The sequence below is a fragment of the Trachurus trachurus genome (genome assembly GCF_905171665.1).
Source record: "Trachurus trachurus genome assembly, chromosome: 4".
In the NCBI taxonomy this organism is placed as follows: domain Eukaryota; kingdom Metazoa; phylum Chordata; class Actinopteri; order Carangiformes; family Carangidae; genus Trachurus; species Trachurus trachurus.
Window position 1 is genome coordinate 14,607,793 of NC_139898.1, and position 15,800 is coordinate 14,623,592.

At 40.1% G+C, this 15,800-nt stretch overlaps 1 protein-coding gene across 1 annotated transcript; it reads right to left on the reverse strand.

The window, feature by feature from the left end:
* Nucleotides 1-848: 848 nt before the first annotated feature.
* Nucleotides 849-14,210, reverse strand: erich3 (glutamate-rich 3; the record flags this gene model as incomplete). The annotated part of the gene is made up of 14 exons (XM_083970098.1): nucleotides 849-4,159; nucleotides 4,278-4,412; nucleotides 5,587-5,985; nucleotides 6,289-6,432; nucleotides 6,535-6,761; nucleotides 7,949-8,135; nucleotides 8,319-8,499; nucleotides 8,971-9,171; nucleotides 9,439-9,597; nucleotides 11,489-11,614; nucleotides 11,874-11,945; nucleotides 12,065-12,190; nucleotides 12,683-12,776; nucleotides 14,191-14,210. The coding sequence occupies 14 exons, from the start codon at nucleotides 14,208-14,210 to the stop codon at nucleotides 849-851; spliced, it is 5,382 nt and encodes a 1,793-aa protein (XP_083826224.1).
* Between the last annotated feature and the right edge of the window lie 1,590 nt (nucleotides 14,211-15,800).

Here is a 15,800-nt window from a genome sequence, read left to right on the forward strand (position 1 = left end):
ACAAACACACACTAGCCATACAAACCAGCTGGTAAGTAAATACAAATACACTATTAAGTATATATCTTTTTAAAAAGAGGTAGGATTAGCAGCAATAATGACACCAGTCAGTGCCTTGATTTTACATTTCACAATGTTATCTCCTTCTACATATTATCAGAATAATGATGAGGACTGAATGAATCATGTTAACTAACTCAGTATTCCTGCTCTGATGCATGTATGTCTAGATACTGTCATCTTAACAAATAATTATGTCAAAGCACAAACTAAATTGTCATTACCACAGATATAGAATAATGAAATATCTTTGATCAGAGCTGTAAAATCATGCTTGTGCCCAGCCGGTGGAAATATAAAGTGGAGGCTAACTAAACTGTGGGAGTCCAACAACGATAAATTATTCAGTCATTTGTGAGCGTGAGTGGTGTCTGTTTACAGGTAATAGGTAATTGAGGCTGTACTTGATACCTCACAAAAACTATGCCTCTTTGCTACCAACAATAGGAAGAGACGGTCTACTGTAAACATTTTGCGCAGCAGTCAAAACTCTTTGTGCGGCTTCCTTCTTTTTGGTGACTGAAGGATGAAGACTTTCTACGAAGTCACGTTGTGTAAACACCGAAACCATGAGATGCTCGAGGGCTTCTGAATTTCTGAAACCTGAATTTCCTGATCACTACAAATATTCAGCGATTATCTAAAAGCTTGCAAAAGTGCTTTCTCTAGGATCATTACAAGTTTTACAGTTTTTAAAATAAATAACTTTAATAACTGAATTGCCTCCAGAAATATCTCCATTTCAAGTGTCATTGCTAGCTTAGTGCCAGTGTCTCAGGTGTGCAGCTCTAATGTCCACTCTCTGTCTTTGCAGTAGTCAGCAAAGGATATGAAGTGCGACCAAACAATGTTTCGTCCACTGAGAAACTGCTCAGCCTGTCTTTACTCAGAGTGTGTTTGATGTCTTGGATCAGCTGCACGTCTCTTCTCTCTGCGTTGATGCTCCCACCAGAAGGCCTGGGTTGGATCTCTCCGTTGTGGGACTCCTCTTGGCTTCCATCATCAGACTTGGACGTTGTAAAATCAGTTATTTCTGTAACTTCTCCGCTTTGTTCATTAGTTTTATCCTGTGTTTCCTCTCCGTCTCTAAGTCCATCTGGACTTGCTGAACGCTCACGATGCGCTTCCATTTTGGACAAGGGTAAGAGATCTATAATCTCTTCAGCTTCTTTTTGTTTTTCATTCAAGTCTGAGCCATTATCAGTTGCTTGTTTCTCTTTATCACTCTCAGGTTTGCCACTGGCGGCCGAATAATTAGTACCTGCAATACTATCCACTTCAGTTTTGTAAATCTCAGTTTGCGTCAGAGTTGGTCCTTCTTGAAGTTCCTCCTCTAGAGAAACCCCGCTTCCTTTTCTTTGCCCATTTGTAGACTCTTTATCATTGTCTTCAGTATCTGCTTTTGGTATTAGCTCCTGCACCACAGTCTCCTCCTTCTCCTGGACTCTATCTTTGGTAGGGTCATTCTCATGAGATCCAACATTTTCAGTTTGTCTGCTCTCAATGTCTGACTCTACAGCTCCCACTTTGTTTTCTCCCGTTGTCTCACTTTCATCTTTTTGCACTGGTTCCTCTTCTTCACTTTCAGACATCTTCACCATCTTAGGAGGACTCTCTGATCTCAGCAGCTCCGTTGTTGTTGTTGTTGCTTCCTGACTGGAGACCGACTCTTGAGTGTGTGAAGCCTCTTCCTTTAAGTCTTCCAAAGGTTCGACAAATGTCTGGAAAAACTTTGACGTTTGATGCATGGTAATCCAGTTTGTGACCAGATCTGCACTGTCTTCTGCTGCTAGGGCCTCTGGGGTTTGTTTACCCACGCATGCTGCTTCATCAGCCTCATTGTTTTGTGCTTGAGGTTTGAGCAGGACACTTGCCCCTTCCTCTGAGGCCTTGCTCGCCTCCTCTGTGTCCGCTCCGTTTTCTCCATCGGCCGCAGAAAGGTCAGCGATGGCATCAGTATTTTCCTCAGACTGTGGAGGTTTGTCAGACATCGCAGAAGACTCATTTAATACGTGGGATGTATCATCTAAACCTAAATCTATAGGTGGAGATTGTGCCTCAACAGCTGAGGAGGCAACCAGTGCCACATGGACATTGTCATCCTTATCTTTGGTAGAATCTGAATCTCTCTTTTCAGTATCCAGGTCAGATTTGTTGCCATTTTCATTTTTAGTTTCCTCATGCTCTTCAGTCTCCGTCACAGCCGTCTCTTGCCCTGAATCTTTTTGATCAGGTTCCTCTTGTTTTTCAATTTCGTCCTCCGCTTCCTTATGCTCACTTTCTACCACATCTGTGTCAGGCCCCTGATCCACCTTGTCATCTCCAGACTTCACAGATTCTTCTTTTACCTCTGTGCTTTCATCTTCAGTGGGTTCCTCCTCCATTTTTCTTTCATCTTCAACATGCTCTGCTGCTTTCACATCATTATTGTTCTCAGCTGAAGCCTCTGGTTCATCTATGTGAGTTTTGCTCTCTGCTCTGGCAGAAATCTCCCCACTTTCTGCATCTACTTCTCCCTTTTCACTGTCGGTAATTGCTCCCTCGGTTTCTTTTTTAACATCTTCAGACTCCATTATATTGTTGAGCACCTCTTCACTCGTTTTGGTCTCATCTGCTGCTTCATTGTCACCAACGTCCTGTGACTCAGCAGTATTTTCATTAGATATTTTCACATCATCTGCATTTTGCTCAGGTTCCTCAGTGTTCGCAGATGTTTCCTTTCCGGTCTCACAGGCCACTTCTTTCTCTTCAGTTTCTTCCTCATCTTTATTTTTTTCAGATTCAATTTGTTCAGCTTTATTCTCATCATCTTTCTCATCCTTTTCTGTTTCATCACCCTTTTCTTCATCGACATCCATCTTTGTCTCTTTTATTTCTTCACCTTCATCAGTTTTATCATTTATAGCTCCCTTTGCTTCAGGTTCTTCCTCATCGTTTTTATTCTCTTGACATTCTCTCTCCTTATCTTTCTCTGTCATTTCTGATTCATTAGCTGTCTCTGCAACTTTATCTTCAATGTCGAGGGTTTTCTCAGCTGGTTCTTCATTTGTCTCTCCTGCAGTGTTTGAGTCACTTTTAGTATCTTCAGCGATGCTTTCCTCATTTTCTATCCTTTCTTCTGTCTTATTTTCATCACTCCCTTCTTCTTCGGTTTTAACAGTTTCATTATTTTCTTTTTCCTCACTGTTTTCACATTCTGGTGTTTCATCTGAGTTAATTTGTTTCTCTTCCTGCTTACTTTCCTCTTCACTTTTCTCCTTCTCTACCTCCTCATCTAATTCCACAGGGTTTTCCGTTTGCTCTTCCTCCATCTTTTCCTGTTGATCAGCATCCTTACTTGCCTCTGCTGCTAACACCTCCTCTGCCTCTTCCTCCTTAATATCATCTTTATCTCCCTCATCTTTTACATTGTCCTCACTTATGTCTGCAGATTTTTCATTTACATCTGCTGTGACTTCTGTCTCAGATGCTTCAGTTCTGTCGTTGCCATCTTCCTGCTGCCTCTCCTCTGCGTCGGTTACAGGTGCCTCTTCATGGCTGAGGGCCTCTTGCTCCTCTGAGGGCTCTGCTTTCATCTCCATTGTCTCGCTTGCTGTCATTGCCTCCTCCGCCTCTGCATTATCTGACACTGCTGTCTCAACAGTCTTTTTATCCAGCTCTGATACTGATGATTCACCCTCCTTGCTGCTTTTTGCCCCTTGCCCCATCTCATCGGGCTGCACTTCATCTGCTGCAGTACTCTCCCCATTTCCTTCATCTTTTTGTGCTGCATCTGCCTCGGTGGGTTCAGCTGCTGCACCTTCCTGAGGCTCTGAAGTTTTGTTGTCTTCTGTTATGCTCTCTTCAGACACGGGATGTAGATCTGCACCTGTGTCCTCTGACTTCTCTTTTTCTGCTGCTGCTTCTTCACAGTTTTCATCATCTTCATCTATTTTAACCATCTCATCTTTAATACTATTCTCATCAGGCTCTTTTTCAGTTTCATCCTCCTGTTCTCTTGGCTCAGATGTCTCCTCCAGATCCTGAACCACTTCAGCTTCAGCTTCTCTGAATGTCTGTTGCTCCTCTGTCGCTGTCAATAGTTTCTCCGGAGCTACATCTTTAAAAACAAACAAACAAGAAAACAATTGAGGGCTTGCCAGGGAAAATGTATTTTCTCAAACAGTTGTTTTGAATAGCTTGCAAAATCACTTATAGGAAATTGTTAAATCTTGTACCATCGTTGCTCTGTTCGTGTCCTTTATCTGTGGCCTCTTCCTCCTCCTCAGTAGTGGTGTCGCTCAGTTCTGGCTCAGAAGTGAAGTGGGACTCAGTCAACATGGCTTCTGCCAGCCTCTCCTGCACAGATTTAGCTTTGGATAGAAAAGAAAAAGACATGCAATTATATGATTTCACATTTCTGTAGGACCAAAATTACAAGTGGTGACCATGTGTTCAACAGCACAAGACAGTATTTTGGATAATGAAAAAGCAATGAGAGCACAGAGCCAATGAAGAAACACATAGCCATGAACAACAAAACATTACTTTAATCTTTTCAGGTGCAAACATAAATGAGAATCACAACATGCAAAATGAAAAAAAAAAAAGTAATCCTGTAGTACACAACACAACAAAAGGGCAAACACAATGCTGAGTAAACTCTCGATAAAAAGAAAAAAACTAAAAGAAAGAAAATCACTCAACTTTGGCACTCAAGTGTTTTTTGCAAACTGATCCCATGTGTTTGAATAGAAGTCCACCAAGAATCTAGTTTCCTTAATGGAAGACTTATAAGTTAATTATTCATGGGCAATAAGAAAGGGAAGGAAGGAGGTGATTTGTGTTTGTGTGCTCTATGCATGATTATTCAGTAGCTCTTCAAAATTTTATACATCGTGCCTTCTGAAATGCTGGGATTGTACACTATGCAAATACATGTTTGTTTGTTTTTTTTACCTCAACAGCTTTCTATTCTGATTGCAATTTTTCCTCCCAAGGGCTTTTCAGTGTTTTCTGAGCTATATTTTGAATTGCTTATTTATTTCACAGCACTTTTTTTATTTGAACCCATAATAAAAAATGCTACACTTAACTGTGTAAAAAGCAAACACAAACTCTTCCCTAAAAATACTGTGAAATACAATCAAAATATAGTCATATTATGCGTCATATTAATATCTAAAAATCTTGAAACTCATTTTGAACGAAATTAATCAGTGGATCGGACAAAAACACACCATAAAAACATGGCACACACATACAAAAAATAAGGAACAGCAAAAATGCAATGACAGGCATGCAATTTTTCCACTATTGAAACATCGTAAAGACATCATAAACCACAGTTAAAATATCACAAACTGACAATACTGTAGTAGTGATACTGTAGTAATTATTTAGTTACTGTTTTAACCTATACACAACTTATACACTGACTTGTCTAGAGCCCTGGTTGGTTGTGATAATAGTGGAAAAACTTCCAAACAAGATGGACAGATCCTCACTCAGGTGGAAGCTCCACAGTATCTGTTGGTTCGTACTCACCCCTCTCCTGTTCCTGACCCTCCTTCTCTTTGCCCTCATCTACCGTTTTCTCAGCCTTGTCTCCCAATGTGTTGTCACTCTGTTTATTCTCTGTCCCCGAGGGGACGCTGGAGTCAGAGATGTCAATCTCTGTGCTGTCCCCTGCACTGTCCTGTAACTCTGAGTCATTAGCCACAGCAGACTCAGCCTCAGTGGCAACAGCTGCTTCTTCTGGTTTTGGTTCGTCTTTTTCTTCTGGTGGAGCAAGGGATTCTTCTTGATCAACCTCCTCGGGTTGCTCTGGTTGCTCTGGTTTCTCGTCCTCTCTGGAGTCTTTTGTGGCCTCAGCATCAGTGGCCTCAGCATCACTTGCCTCCCGGTCGCTGCCGGAACAGCTGGAGCCTGACCGAGACTTTATATCTTCTGGGCAAGAAAGACAAAGCATTTTGAATTATTTAACCGAACAATCATTCTCAACTCTTCCAGTGTGATTCATAATCGGGAAATTGTTCTAAACATGGTTTGTTGGTGTAAAATATACAAGTTAAAGTTATATATATGTTTGTTATTGTACAATAATGGAAAAAACCCGCAAACATTTTCAATCATCATTCTGTTTTGCTGTACTAAAAGCAGTTTGCTGGCATAATAACACCTTAGTCTCACTTATTCTCCTCTCGGGCGTCACTCCAAAAAATGTGTCAAAAAAATGAGTTCACCCACCATCCCTCTCATCGTCTTCTGTCTCAGAAGCGTCCCTCTCTTTAACCTGCGTCTCAGTTTGCTCATCTGTTGGAGACAGAGATTTCTTCTCTTTATCCTCCTCTACAGGGCCTTCATCATCTGCTTCAAAGTCCTCTTCATAATCTGAGGGTAAGGACAAAGAATATTTATTGGGATGCTTGACAGAGAAAAATCTGTAACATGTATCTCTTATTGAGGCAGTTTTGTTTTATGTTCTCTGTTCACCATCTCTGACTTTGCCCTCCTCGGCTGCTGTTTCTTCTTCGACCTGAGTCTCCATGTCCTGTTGCTGACTTCTTTCATAGTCAGAGGCAGTGTCCCCTCCTGTCCTTTCTGCTTCCATCTCAGGAGCATCTTTTGGGCTGGTGATTGATTCCTCTCTTCCTCCATCTTCTTTGACTCTCTTTGGTGGAGGTGTGGGCTTTTTGTCCAGACCCATTGCTATGATGCACCTGAAAAATGTTCATAAAGTAAAAGAAAACACAATTTAAAAGACTTACTGGAAAATACACATACTGTAGTTGCTGTCTTGCCGAGCCAGATGACAACATACATTAATACTATTTTCATATCCGCACATTTAGCGGCATTAGTGTTCATTTGGGGCCATTTTTGAATCACAGCTCTCTCTCTCTCACCTGCTATGCACACAACTCTTGTGCTGATCTATCCCTGAAAAGAGCGGCTCTGGTCCTGTAAGGACATTATTCTGTCTCAAACGTCACAGAGGTGGGAAGTCAACAGTGTGATCAGCTCATTTCCTTGCAACTGCTGCTTCTTGATGCTTAATGCTCAAGTTTAGTCTCCACACACATCTGCATATAATGCTGCCATATCATAATTAATCTCAGACAGCACCAATCATTACCAATAGGAAAAGGTCACGCACAGGAAATTGATGGAAACTATTGATACAAAATTTAATTTTTAATGACTTTCCTATGGAAAATGACTGACAGTTTGAAACTTGGTTTAACTTGTGAGTTCTTACATTCATCTGTTGAAAGTGATCAGGTTCTCTAAAATAAAATATTTATTATTATTTATTAAAATATGTATTTACATAGACTAAAATTTATACAATGTATCTATTCTTATCTTATAGATTCTGGTAAATACATATACACGTGATAAGAAATTGCATCTTAAAATATATATTAAAAAAAAATATATATAATATATATATATATATATATATATATATATATATATATATATATATATATATATATATATATATATATATATATATATATTATTTTTTTTCATAGCATTGGTGTCATTCTCTTGTTTTTTCAGAGTCAAGTTGTTTATTTAGGCATCAAATCACTCAAAGTCCCTAAAATAGTGTGTATTACCAAGGGCTAAATGACTTTGCCCCTAAAATGAAGAATTAATTCCTGGTCTCATTATAACTGCTTGAAGCTGGATCCAGGAAACACAATGAATGGTCAGATAAGAGACTGGGATTGATAATAATTCTATCTAAAAATCTAAAAATAAACTGAGGACTCATAACAATCCCCCTTTTGTTGTCATTTTTAATATCTCAGTTGTTTATAATAGATCCCTTGTGATAGAGACAAAAGGAATGTATTATATGTATAGCCTATATCTATTATATAGAGGGAAACCTTACTTGTAGCAGGGTGAGGCCCCATCTACACTGGAGAAGCCAAAGTGTCCGTGCCTGCCACCAAGTCTGGAGCCTTTCCTGTGTTTGAACTCACAACAGGAGCTCAGCCTCTCCACCTGCAGCCCGTTCAGGAAGAAGGTCAAGCTGAAGGGGAAGCCCCTGTGTCGCCTTGAAATGAACCGGAAAGACTCTGAGGGAAAGATCAGGCATGCAGATGAAAACCAATGATTTAAATCTGTGAGTTTGTTGTTGCAGGACAGCTTTCCTCCATCCTGTCATGTACCATTTCACTTATGGTTGATTGTAATGTGCACACACACACAGACACACAACCACATCTACGAAACACAATCACAGCTGGCGAAACACTGACCTCCCTCGCAGAGCTTGCCTTTGTACACACACAGGTTCTCTCCTCCACAGTGCTGCTGAAACACTTTGACCTCGTCCCTCAGGTCAGTCATGTCGTTGGAAAGATGCACCGTTTTACCAAAGTACACCATGTTCACACACACTCTGCTCTGGTGCACAGAGCTCCGCAGCATGGGGGGGTCCTGGATGGAAAAAAGTGGAGCGGTGTCATTTAAATGAATCTGGTTTAGGAAATGATCAAATTTACATTATCATTTGTAGTGATAAATGTACAGATATTTTGTGCTGATAATTAGCATAGTGAATTTACACCATCAAGAGATGCATAATGTGGATAAGTTACTTATTTATTTACTTATTCAAGTTTGTCTGATTTTGTTTATTGTCCAGTTTTAGTGTATATGCAAATGATGTGCAATCTGCTGGTACAGATGAACAAATAGAAATTGTTTGGAGTTTTTTATGCAGTTCTGTATGCATTTAAAGTTAGAAACACAAATACAAAGAAACACTCAGATTGTGCATTTTTCAATGCATCTCGTTGAAATTTCAATTGTCTTTTCCAATTAATCTACAGAGACTGAAGCTTGTGAGTTTGTTGTGAAAGGTTTTGTTGGCAGTGAAACATAACGGGAGACAAAGACCTCAGTGATGTCAACTCCACTGGAGGCGGTGGCAGGACGCAGTCTGCGGCCCCTGAGTGTGCTGCGTTGAGTGACCTTTGCCCCCCTCTCTTTCCTCTTTGTGGCTGGAGGCACTGGGGTAACAAAATTGTTGATGACTGGGAGGCAGTAAGGCGAGATGCCATGGGAGGCCTCCATTGTGGTCAAACGTCTCCGGCACTCCTTGTCCATCTGAGAGAGATGTCGATGAAGTCACATTTATGAAAATACTTCAGTGTGAGTATTGCTGTGGCAGCACAACATGACACTGTGCATGTGTAGGAAGGTTCTATTGTAGAGCTTTTTGTTGGAGAGGTTATACGGTTATGCTGGAGTTATGCATTTAGTATTGAACAAAATAATTTTAGGTAGTATATCGAGAAAAGACAAGATTTTAAGATTTTAAAAAGAAGAAATTGATTTTTCTTTGTATATATACAAATATGGTTGTGGTCTCACAGTGCAGTTGAAAGGTGAGTCGTTCTCATTGGAGGACTCATGGTGTCTGTAAGGGGAGCTGCGTCTGAGTGAGGCCGTGGTGCTGTTGCTGTGGATCGGCTTCAGACGCACCGGCCTCTGCATCTTCCCTGGAGCCGTGTTGGGTCGAGATGATCCGGGCTACGACATACACACAAAACACATGAAACGGTGTACGTATCACCATGGAGACCTCTGTGTTTTACTTGGGGTCTCTGTGGTCAACTGTTGCTTTTTGCATGCCCATATATGCATGCTATAATTAATGAAAGTTATATGCAGTATGTTGTGTTGTTTTAATCTAACTGAACCTGCTGTTTGTTTCATACTATTATGAAGTATTTTTCTTGCAGTGTCAAAGTTTTCAGTTCAGGATTATTAAATGTCACCCTGCTTTTATTGATGATTGACTTATTTTATGAATTGATGATGAACGACATGATAGATTTTTGCAAAATGCACGTTAATAGTCTTCCCAGAAGTGCCCTGATGTTTTTCCAAACCTACTACTGCTGCTGTTTTTTCAACAAGGCTCAACCTGCTGACGTGAGATGCTTGCAGAAGAAGAGATTTCACTGAGTAAACACAGAGATCAAGGCCAGGATTACTGGCTCTATTTATTCTGGCATCAAGGTCTGTGGCCTTTTTTGTTTGAAAGATAACATGAATCTAATCCTTCTACTTCACTTTAAACGCTCTTGTCTGTGCACACACCAGATGAGTTGACTGCAGCAGAGACTCTTCACTCGTTAAGTGTCAGTATAAACATGGCAGCTGTCAGAGTGCACAGAAATGATTTACATTACAGACAGACATTCATCATCTGAAGGAATGTCTTGGACTGAGTCTGAGTGATTAAAAGATGTTGATGTTTTTGGCCAGTGAAGTTATATTGTGGGTGTTTGGCTGCAAATCAAACTACCGGTATGTATCTGTCTGTCCATCAAATATGATGTCAGTTGATCTCATTCACACGACTCAAATGGATGATACATCATTTACATTATAATTAATAGAATAGAAAATCCTGTCTTGCTCTTTCTTCCCACTGCCCTGTCTGTCTAGTTAGCTTAGCTTTGCATAGAGACGAGACACAGGGGGAAACTACTGATCTGGCTGTGTTTAAATGAAAGCAGTTGCCCAGCAACAGTCAACAAAAAACCCTGGAAGTCAGCATCCAGCACATAACCTTTTCTTTAAAAAGTAGGGCTTGTCGTTAATATTTGGTTTTGGTGACGATACATATTGTGACCTTTGGACAGAGCTGTTCGCTGTTTCACCCTCACTCTCTTGCTGAGATGACTGACTGCCTATAGCTTCATATTTACTGAATAGACAAACAGGTATACTGTAACTGATCTATCCATCTTACACTGATTGGCCTAGAAAGTCTCTTTAACTACAGTAAACATTTTTAACTCAGAAACATAACATTTCTTTTGTAAACTGTGGCAATTAAAATATAACTCTTGATTGCATGATGGAGAGGAAATAAGGACACTGGAGGGAGTTTGTCTGAGTGTTTTCTTGTAGGTATGATTTGGCCAGCAGTATTGAAAAAAGCATAGGCCTACAGTAGTAGTCTGCAACATATTAAATGCAATATTATAACAGTCACATGACTTGACTCAAGTTGGACCTAAGTCATAAGTTTTAGGACTTGCCACAAAGGGATAAAAGACTTGACTTTGACTTGGTTTTCATGACTTGAGACAGGTAACTCAAAACGACTTGATTTCCAATGTGATGTGATGCCAGCAAATCAGCTATCATGGGAGGGCCTAAGTTCAAAACTACTAAGATTTGGATAGTAGGGGAACATAGCATAATGCAAGTCAAATATAGAGATGTATAAAAGTAATCACCAGAGGAATACATACACCTGCCAAGGCTAAAAACAGTTAAGGAAAGTGGCAAAAAACAGACATGGGAAATGGCGAAAGGTGAAGGTTAAGAATTGAAACATGCAGTCTCCCCTTTACAACAATGTTCTCAAAATATACTAGTGCACTGAGGCAGATGTTGTACTCACAGACTCAGAGGATTCAGAGTTACATTCTGGCCCAGAGTGCTGTTTTCTGATGCCCCTTGCACCGGTGGGTGGGCGTGGAGACAGGATGCGGATGATGTCTTCTTCATATCTTTTGGAGCGCTCCACCTTTCAAACAAGATCATCAATTATTATCATACTGCTCTATGTAAAAAAGCTTTTGTTTTGAATACAGATGTTAGTTCATAAAAACGTGACTCATACAGGTTGGATCCACTGTATAGAAACACTGATGCTGACTCAATTAATAGATCAACTCGGATGAACTCCTAACAACACATGCTGACCGTTTTTTGCGTCACATCATTTAAGAATCATTAGTTTCTAAATTAGGCAGCAAAGCAGTGTTTAAATGTAAATGAAGTACCTTGATCTTATGCACTCTTTCCCTCCTTGCAAACTCCTCCAGTTTCTTTTTGATCTCTATTTGATGGAGACGCTGCAAGGGAGGGGTACAGAACAAATGAGCATCCTTCATTATACCAGGAGAAGCAAAAATTAGCTGACTGCTTTTTTTTCACAACTGTTTTTGTTTGTGGCACACTGTGTTCACCCCACCTCCATCTCCAGCACCTTGTGGAAAATGGCTTGGGCCAGACATTCACGAACATTTCTCTGATGGCTTCTCTGGATTAGCTTGTGTCTGTACTCTTTGTCTGGAACAATACGCCCACTCCTGGTGATCTAATAACAACAACAACAGTCTCAGTGTTCAGTCAATGAGTATTTAAAGACTGATAACAATGTTTTCAAACTGAAGTCACTAGCAGCTGATACTTTGTGCAGCACTGTGACGCCAGATTACAGCTTTCACACATTGTTTTCTGCAAGTTTCATGACAGTAAATGCAACTATGCAACAGCCAATATTCAATAATGATCCGTATTAGATTGTAATGTGAACAGGCTGTAAAATCTGTGATGCAAATGGTCCTCTTAACAATGTTCTGAACATCCTGTTTGTATCTGTATTCATACAGAGCTTTGGCTAAATTATATCTGTACATTGTCATTCAATTTAAATATGAGAGATGAAAAGGGTTTAGTGAACCTCATCCATCTTGATGAAATAAAAAAGGTCAATTTCTTCTCCGGATGTAACTTTATAAGGAGTGGGACAGACTACATTTTGAGCCAGTGTTCCATCATTATCATTATCGTCATCATGTTGACATACCAGTCCTGCTCTCTGCAAGTGTCTTCTGATCCTAGTGTTGCTGAAGTATCCAGTAAGATGTTTGTCCGTCAGACTGTTGTAGGCTGAAAGGAGTCTGCAGACACATGGCCGATAAAAACATAAATTAATCAAAGCTGAAGAATTTTCTTTAAGGACTCACTTGATGAAGGTTATCCAGATTAAGCTTTATTGTAGTAGGCAACAGAAAAAGTTACGGGTTAGAGCAAACAAAGAACCAGAATCTTAATCAAATGGTTTAGTGGGGCACAACACCGTGCTTGTTTGTTGCCAGTCGTTTCTTGTCCTCATTAACAAGACATCAAGTCTTGTACAGTCCAGCCAGTCTGAAAGCAGTTTTTTTCCCCAGCACAGGTTTAATTTCCTCCAGCATTTGTATACAAGACAACAGGATCGTACCACTATAGGGTCTGTTACAGGTGTCTGATTACACACAGGAATTAGAGAGGATGGCACACTTAACCCTGTCTGCCTCCTGTTTGTGTGACTGGTTAATTTGTCTCTGAGGCTCCTCAGCTTTGGCAGAAGATTTCTCTCAGGACCAATCACATTTATACAGTCTTTCTTTGACCCAGTGACACAGGAAGCACAGAAATAAACCATGCCAATGTGTCAAAGCAGTAAAGTCCAAAAGACTGCGAACTACTTGTGTTTCTTCTTCTTTTCTTAACACATCTTGTCATCAGTTCAGTGCTTTATTTTCTAAAACTGCCATATGTTCGGATTTAAATCAACATGTCAGTGTTTTGAGTTAAAAGTCAATCAAAAGACTTAATACATTTTTTATTAAATCATTTTTTGATTAAAGAATTCATTCCAGGGTTCTTTTTAAAAGAAAAAAAAGAGAGAGGTCGGATCCAGACAGCATCAAAAGTAGAGAAAAAAAATTCTAATGGACTTGTTTTTTGTTTGTATGCTGCTTTATGGTGTTTTTTTTATGTTTTGTCTTTATGTAAAGCACATTGAGTTGCCTTGGTATGAAATGCCTTATGGTAGATAGCCTACTACAGTAAGTTAAGGACCTCTCAATTACAACTGCCTCTGTGACTGTGTAAATTAAGTTTGCATTATAGTTTTGATATTTTTACATGAATACATCTCTTCCTCATCCACAAAAAGACAGCTGTCCTCATTCCCTGCCTTTGTTTCTTCTCTTTCTCCTGTCATTTGTTATTTACAGTGAAGCACATTAGTAGCCTACAGTAGCCCTAAAGTAGCATTGGTTTATTGACTCAACCACAGTAGAATTAAGTTATGCCTCAGTGGTGACTATTGATACACTGCACTGTAGTCACTGTAGGCTACTATACTGGACATAAAAGTCCATGGTTTACAAAAGGTTATAAGAAACAAAACAAACAGGCATTACTCTAAACGTACAAATACAGCATGTCTACAAACTGAAAATACCACACATACATGTCTTCGTCTACAGTTTAACCTAACATCCACCTGAGGTGATGAACAAGAGACAAACCAGCTGCACCTACCCCGGGTTAATGTGACTCATGGCTTCCAGTTCGCACTCTTTTCTGAGCCCCCTTCACCCACCACAAATATAGATATTTCAGGCAACAAGGGGCTGTGGACTGCGCTCGGTCTGCGCCGACGGAAAGGACGTCTAGGCCGGTGTGGAGTCAAATGAAGCCGAGGAGGAGTTGAGAAGTGTGGCAGGACATTTTAAGCTGAGCCGGTCTGAGGCAGCAGCAGCACCTCTCCCACAGCGGAACTGATGACACCCGCCGGTTGCCATGGGAGATCACGTGACGATGCTGCCAATGAGACCGGTTTCCACTTACAGAGACACTTTCAGTCCCGCTGACACCTAAACCAGGACACACACACGCGACGCACACGCGCTCACACACGCACGCGCGCATGCACGCACACACACACAAACTCACATTTGTCGTTACAGCTTTTGATTTAAGAGCATGAGGTGCAACTATCCCTTAAAACCAGCTATCTCAATTTACAACATTTCATTTGTTTTCTGACCCGAAAGTGGTAGAAATTGTGGTCAGATGTTGTGTTTTTGCATTTAAATCCCACAATATGAAAACACTTTATTATACCAGCAATAACACAAGTAAAAGCATGCATTCAAAATCTTCAAAAGCATGAAAGTATGAAACCATCTAAATTCAGTAGGCTACCTGTGGTGCTAAGAAATGTCTCTATAAATGATGTAGGACTACACTGTAGCCTATTATTTTACATTATATAATTCTCAGAATATTTTCACTAATGTCTGTGCAGCAATTTACTGTTATATGTGGCTGATCAAGGAGACTTGACACAGGCCTACCTATCATATTTTCAATTTAGAATTCACTTTAAAATAGTACTAGATTGTATGTGCTATTAAATCAACTCATTTATCCTAGGGTGCTTCATAGCATTATCTTTGACCAAACACTTTTATTAGAAGATCATGGTCAAGGTTAAGGTCACGTTTACTTTTAAAGCACCTTTAAAACAACCTTAAGTTGACCAAAGTGCTTTACAGAAATAAATAGCAATAAAATACAAAAGTACATTACAAAAATACAATAAACAACAAAGACAGAGATAAAAGTACATGCCCAAACACTGTAACCTCTGTCTTACTGTCATTCAGGTTGAGGAACCTTTGGCTCATCCAAGCATGTAGAGTTTTTGCACATTCAGTTTAAGGTGAGGTAGATCTGAACATCATCAGGATAACAATGAAAAGACAATATGTTTGTGGAGAATGGACCCCAACTGCAACATATGAAAATAATAAAGGGCCTAGAATAGACCCTTGAGGTACCCCACAAGTAGAAGAAAAAACTGAATGAACTGAGAAACTCCTGTCAGCCTGTCAGCCAGGTAAGACTGGAGCAGCACGAGGACCATGGCCTTGATACCAACATTGACCCACATTGACAATGACCCAACAGAATTAAAAACCTTAAAGAGGTGAGAAGGAAGACTGAACTAGAATCTGAGAGGCAGTTTGTGGGACTGCACTACATCCAGGTGATATTGGTTGAAACGGGTCAAAGACAGCTGAGCACATACAGTATAGTGGGGGCGGTACTGGAATTTTGTTAACTAAGAAGTTATGAAAATCATT